At 37.0% G+C, this 6,655-nt stretch overlaps 1 protein-coding gene across 1 annotated transcript; it reads right to left on the bottom strand.

Annotated features, from left to right (window-relative positions):
* Positions 1 to 1,395: 1,395 nt before the first annotated feature.
* On the bottom strand, positions 1,396 to 6,274 carry LOC128365106 (gamma-glutamyl hydrolase). Its single transcript, XM_053325741.1, has 9 exons — positions 5,679 to 6,274; positions 5,468 to 5,582; positions 5,175 to 5,225; positions 5,003 to 5,087; positions 4,192 to 4,330; positions 3,818 to 3,924; positions 3,449 to 3,542; positions 3,216 to 3,353; positions 1,396 to 1,996 (listed from the first exon to the last, which is right to left on the bottom strand). The coding sequence occupies exons 1-9, from the start codon at positions 5,800 to 5,802 to the stop codon at positions 1,878 to 1,880; spliced, it is 972 nt and encodes a 323-aa protein (XP_053181716.1). The 5' UTR covers positions 5,803 to 6,274; the 3' UTR covers positions 1,396 to 1,877.
* Between the last annotated feature and the right edge of the window lie 381 nt (positions 6,275 to 6,655).

Here is a 6,655-nt window from a genome sequence, read left to right as displayed (position 1 = left end):
TATTATTATTATTGTTGTTATTATTATTAATAGACGGTTGAACAGTGACCCAGCAGCATCTGTGTGAGAGCTAGAAAAACTAGAGCACTGGCTCGATTTTCCTGCTCCCTCCCCCGCAAATGCGACTGACGTGCGGGGAGACCAATCCTCATCCCGCCTGGGTCGGTGTGTGTTGTGACGGGCTTGCCGTGTGATCATCGCCTCCCTGTTTACATATGCGCGTATATGTTATACAGGATGATTAAAAAAGGGCCTGGGTTGTTTGGAAATAATGATGTCATGGGTCCAGGTCCAGGTCCAGGTCTCCTCTCATGTAGGGCTGCATTACCTCTCTTAGGCGCCATGGGGCAAGGGGGTCCCTATTGACCCCCAGTTCAAATATACTCCAAGCCTTGTGTAGCCTAAGCAGTTGGAAGAATTCATCAATTGAAAGAAAATGAATAGGCAACACTTTTCATGATCAGTCATTTATTAAGTATAAAACCTTTTTCCAGCTTCTCAATTCTAACAATTTTCCACTTTTGTTGTATATGTATATATTTTTAATCTATTTATCTTAATGTTGGTCAGACCTGCTTGTGTTACAATATCGGTATTCCATTTATATTATTGGATTAGTACTGACTAGACACATGAATATGTCAGCAGCATGTAACTACTTTCATTTGGTAGTTCAATAGCACTGCATTATTATGCTGATATAGTAGCAACTATTAGCAAATACAGTTAAAGTAAAAGTACCATATTTTCCTCTGAAATGAAGAATGGAAGTGTTGTATAACATAGAAATAGTCAAGTAAAACTCATAAATGCAGTTTTTGAGTAAATACTTACTTCCCACCACTGGTCTTTTGTACACAGAGCGCCAGTTGATTTAGGTAGATGCAGAATGTGAGCACACTATAAACTGAATTAATAAAAACTTTAAAACAAGTTTGACAAGTTACTTGTTTTGTTTTTTTGGGGAGTTTTTTCAGGAACTTTCAACTTCATTTCAAAAGCCTCAAAACAATGAAAACTCCTCCGCATCTCATGAGCTTCCTCACAAACTAAACTTCTGAACTTCAACTCAGGTCGTTCCCTACGCTTTAAAACGCAGATGTGTCCTTAAAGGCCCTGAAAGCCTATTTTCTCAATCAGCTTCTCACTGTGAGTAATCACATCTTACATGAACACACAATATTCTGCCAAAACTGGAACACTCTGGGATATTTCACATAGGAGAACTGTGCATTTGTGTTTTTCTTTGACTGTCTCGCTGCTTTGAACTGGCTCATTTAGAAAAAGGTGATGTAACATACTTTCATGCACCAATCAGGGTTTAGCTTTAAAATCAGAATCTCATGAGAGTCGCTGGGTAAACAGTTCACATAATATTATAAGATGTTTTTTAACTTTGATTTTTGCTTCTTTAGTCATGAAGGCTTTAAGATCTTTATTATTTCAATTCATGTTGTGCTTTAGTGGTACAAACACTAACTAAACAAATATGTTTATGTACTTATCAAATTAAATACATTGCCCACAGTGAACTAAAGTCATGTCAATTGTAAGGTCATGCATACAAAGAGGACATGCCCATGGTTTCCTAAATGTTAGCTATGGGCTTGGAAGGCACCAATCCAAATTTTGTACTACAAGGGGCTTAAAAACAACACATTTAAAAAAGCTGATTTATGCAAATAAGCAGCTTGATAACAGCAATATGACATTTAAGTATTCACAGTTCATTTACAATGATAAAACTAAAAGTTCTGGTGCTCAAAGTGTCATGAAATGCATTCTGAATCATTTTCAGATGATTAAAACTCAGAAGACTTTGTGTGCCTGTGCAGCTGTGTCACACACACACCCACACAGTCAGATGCCAGAGGATTTCAGAAGAAGTAGATCTGCTCGTATCCTGTGAAATTTCCAGCAAAGACTGGCAAGTAGTTGTAAATCAGTGACGAAGCCTTTTCCTCAGGATTGTCAAACTGATGTAAACTTCTCCTTCCTAAACAAAGCAGAAGTGAGATGCATGTGATTAGAAAAATTAGAACAGAATGAATCCTCTCTTAAAGGGGAAATCGAGTAAAAACAGAGTCATTGTATCTAATAATTATATTATTTGAGGTGGATATGTGGGGCATAATTAGACTGGATGATAATAAGATTTCACCATACTGTGTGTTTTTTTAATTGTTAGTTTGCTTTTATAAACCAACTCTATGTGTTAATTTCTGTGTTAATTCACATCAAAACTGACAGAGCCTGTGTTCATTTCAACTGTTTAGTGTTTATCTCTATTTAAAGCAACTATATATAAATCTGAATATTTCCTCATTTGTTCAATACAATGTCATGAACATGGCTGTTCAGAGCTGTTGGGTTGACATTTGTATCCATACCTGTTGTAATCTATTTATTTGTGTGCACATGCAAGGGCACACTGGCCTGTCTGGCCTGTGTGTGCACTAAAGGTGAAGCAATTAGTCATTTAACTGATAACTTCACAGAAAATTAAACAGCAACTTTTTGATAATAATTTTTCCAAAAAAAAAAAAAAATAAAGTCAAACATTTCAGCTTTGAAGTGTGCAGATTGGCTGTATGTCATGATAAACTGATTATCATTGGGATATAGACTGTATTAATCAGCAGATTTATTTTTAATGACACACAGGACAATGTGATGGTGAGCAGGCTGCATGTAACTATGTGCCTTTACTCAAGTACCGTACTTGAGTACCAGTTTGAGGTACTTGTACTTGTAGGCTGCATTTATACAGCACATTTCTAGTCTTCCAATCACTCAAAGTGCTTTACACTACATGTCACATTCACACATTCACACACTTGGGCCAACCTGCTCATCAGGATTAGTGCTAATTATTCACACACTTACACACGCACACACTCACACACTGATGACACAGCCTTCAGGAGTAATTTGGGGTTCAGTATCTTGCCCAAGGACAGTTTGATATGCAGCCTGGAGGAGCCAGAGATCAAACCGCAGACCTTGAGTACTTTACTTTGAGGCTTAAAGTACATTAAGTACAATACTTATGTGCTAAAGTAAGATAGTAAGGTATTTTATCTAAAATAGTATCTGTTCAGTAGTTAACTCAAAATCTCAATCATCTCTCTAGCAAACAACTCTACTTTGACCTCTCTTTATTCCTATTATGAAATTGCTCATTATTAATAGATTGACTGTGTTTAACTCTTTACCTTCATTGACAAAAAACTCAGCCAGGAGAGACGACAGCCGGACAGCGTTAAAGGAGTGAGGAAAGTTCAGACTGCTGCTCCACTGAAAGCGATTCACCTCTGGATGCCACTGCACTCCATAGAAGGGATATCTCTTACCTGACATGAAGAAGGAAGGAGGAAATGGTGCTATTAGAAATCTTTTCCTGAGTAATATAAAATAATATAATATAATATAAAGATGCGTTTTTAACCTTCGATAGTTGAGACAAAGCAGGCTTCGTTTTCAGCAATGTTTGTCGACAAGATGGAAAAGAAACTCTGCAGCTTCGCATTTTCCTCGAAGGTCTGGAGGAACATTTGTCTGCATGTTAGGTTAATCCATCACAGAAGAAGTAATACGGAGTTCTTGCTATACAAGCAGATTGCTCATGTATAATATAATTTGTGTCTGTACTACACATGTTTGGTTTCTATGAAACAGAATCGCTGGCAGACACACTTCTTGATGTTGAAATGACCTGATGAATGTTTTGGATTTTTATTTCTCAATACTATAAGCTGAAATCCCAACGGAAAGTGACACATACAGTTAAACTACTCACCACAGTATTTTACTGTACCTGCAATTTAACTCCATAGTGGTGAAAATTGCCAGTGAGGGGTTCTTGGGGCAAAGCCTTCATAAGATCACTGGGGAAACCCTCAAACATCCTGCTGGAGTGGGCCTCTGCAGGGGAGAAACAGAGTGGTGTTGAAACAAGTAGATAAACTTGTATATGTATATAAAGACAAGGTTTTTATCAAACAATGACATTATAGTAAAATAAACATGGGTGACAATAGAAGAAGGTCTGATGTTAAGGCCAAGAAACACCCTCTGATTTGTGTCTCTACTGACACCAAGTGGTATGATTCAGTACATGCTGTTTTCCAACACTTTTACCTAAAAAAAACCCCACATATACATATCAGCAATAAATCAGTAGGTTATAACCTTCAGTTAGGTTCAGGGGCAGTGCTATATTTTCAGCTGTGGTGTTGGTCAAGAGACTTTCACCGGCCACCAGCACAGTCAGCAGCTGCATGCCCATGCATGTACCCCAGATGGGGAAGAAGTCTCCGGCATCGTTGGCCTGAAACACACAAAGAGTCAGAAGTTTAATGTTTGCTGCCTCTGAAGACTATATTTGATCCAAGAAACACAGAAACATAGTGGCAATGCCTTTAAAAAGAAGGTCAATATTAACATGAAATCTAGTTCAGTCAATAGTAGAAAGGCAGTCCACTGATGAGTAATGTCCTGCATTTGAAATATTATGTACTTTGACAATGAATTATGAATTTGTTGTTAAATGGAGCATTACCTTTGCATTATTCACACCATCATTATGTTGCAATATCCTCCATGTTACATTTTACAAGCTTATCGCAGGTTTCAGCGACATAATAATGCAAAATAAATATTATTACAGCAGACTAAAAAGGTTGTTTTATTCATTCTGAAATACTTTGGACTTAAACAAGTCAACAATAAATACTAAAGACATAAAAATATTTTTAAAAGGCAGATACAAAAAAATATGTGCCCACATTTATTGTTACTATTACCTGTTCTTTGTTGATTTAAAGCAGTATATTGTATTTTACTATATTGTGTTTATAAGGCTAAAGCTAATAAAAAACTCGAATTAAAGACAAAAAGATGGTTGTTAGATTGAAAGGGCTATTTAAGCAGACAGACAGCCACGCTTAGCGTTAACTTCACTTTCAGGAGAAATGGTTAAGATCATTTTTGTTGTACTTACTGTCAGAGCGAGCCTGTAAAAAACCTTGGCCACCCTGGCATAGTCTGAAGTCTCCAAATTTGCAGCTCCACCGATGAAAATCAGGCTAAATAGATGTCACACAATTAGTACAAAGACAAAATGAGGATTGAAAAAAACAAAGTTAATGTATTTATTAGTCATAGAGCTTTACCCATTTATCTTCCTGAAGATGTCTTCATATTCAGCAGTTGTATGGGTCAATCTGTGAAGGGAAAACAAAAAAAACAGTACTTACTTTCTGTATTATTAAAAGTACAGATGATATTAATCCTAAAAGATATCACACCTAATTGACATTTGTCTGATACTTCCTAAGTCCAAAGTAGATCCACATATATAAATTCAATTTTGCAGATCTAAAGAGTTGACTTATTGTTTTCAGTCAAATTTATCTTTATTGTTAAAAACAGCACAAAAGACCAACGCAATGAGAACTTAACCCACTTGATAGGCATCACTCTGCTGCCCCCAGACTCGATGTATTTCACATAGGAGGCAGGAATGTAGGTCCTCCCGTATGGCTTCATGACTTCATCTGAAACTAGCTGAGTCAAGATACCTGTGGGACAAAAACACTTGATTTTATGTTTGTATCTTGTGAGTGTCTATTCAATAAAATGTGCAATATTCAAACCTAATGCTGCCTTTCACTCACCGATCACAGGTCTCTCGTTCACAGCCTCCTGGTTGACTTTAGTCGGCATAGCTTTGCTGCAACAGAAGCAGCAGCAGCAGACAAAAAGTAAACACACAAATGAACAAAATCCAACCTTTGACATGTTTTCTTCTTAATTTCCTGAAACAAATCAAGGCTTAAATCAGACCTGCAAAAAGTGTGTGGCTATAGAGAGTATTGATTCATGAAAGAAGCTGCAGCACACTTATATATGTCAAGTTGGAAGAGGATATAGTCAGTAGGGGGAAGTAAGGAATCCCCAGATTTACATGTGATGAGACCTGTACTGCACATGCCGGTCAGACAAGTTGAGTGCTGAGGTAAACAAAAATGTTTTGCTGACAGGGTGGACTTTTTGGTAAAATTTTGGACCTTAAATTGTGTGGGAAATGATGCACCTTTGAGGGTCTTGCAATAGCATAAGTCACGCAAAGGCAATTAAGGACAGCTCTCAATTCACACAGCACACTTTACACTGCTGTCAAACAGGTTTCAGTCCAAAGCTGAAAGTAGGCCTTCTATAAATAGGATTTTAAAGGGAGGGAGCATATGAAAAAGGAATGCACACACTCTGAAAGAGCACCTGCTCTGGTATTTCTGTTGACAAAGACTTCTGTAACATTGTGGTTTTAAAACTGTCTGAGTTTTATCAGTCCAAAGATTTTTGTTATGTTTCAATAAATTAGTAAATGGAATTTTTAGACCTTTCAAACCCAATAATGCTGCATGGACATCTTTTTGAAAATCTGCTGAAGTTCGTGGATTGCATTATGTGTATAGGTTCAAAGGAACAAAATGAATCACTGATGCAACTATTTCTTTTTTATAACTTATGCAATGCAGTTCACACAGAGGGTTTCTGCAACGACTGGATAAAAAGGAGACTGTGGTCTAACGGTTTTATTAGAGAGGGTTGAAATGTTCATTAATTCACTGAAAGCCAATTTAGCCCACAT

Source organism: Scomber japonicus, chromosome 9 (genome assembly GCF_027409825.1).
Source record: "Scomber japonicus isolate fScoJap1 chromosome 9, fScoJap1.pri, whole genome shotgun sequence".
NCBI lineage: Eukaryota > Metazoa > Chordata > Actinopteri > Scombriformes > Scombridae > Scomber > Scomber japonicus.
Note: the sequence above shows the minus strand (reverse complement) of the source record. Positions and strands in the feature narration are given on the sequence as shown.

What these genes read in the sequence shown, in the direction of transcription:
- LOC128365106 (XM_053325741.1), bottom strand. Translation starts at nt 5,802, where the DNA reads ATGTCAAAGGTTGGATTTTGTTCATTTGTGTGTTTACTTTTTGTCTGC. An exon ending in ACTATGGAGTTAAATTGCAG is followed by an intron (nt 3,543 to 3,817) that starts GTACAGTAAAAT and finishes ATGTTCCTCCAG; the next exon opens with ACCTTCGAGGAAAATGCGAA. An exon ending in CTTTGTCTCAACTATCGAAG is followed by an intron (nt 3,354 to 3,448) that starts GTTAAAAACGCA and finishes TCTTCATGTCAG; the next exon opens with GTAAGAGATATCCCTTCTAT.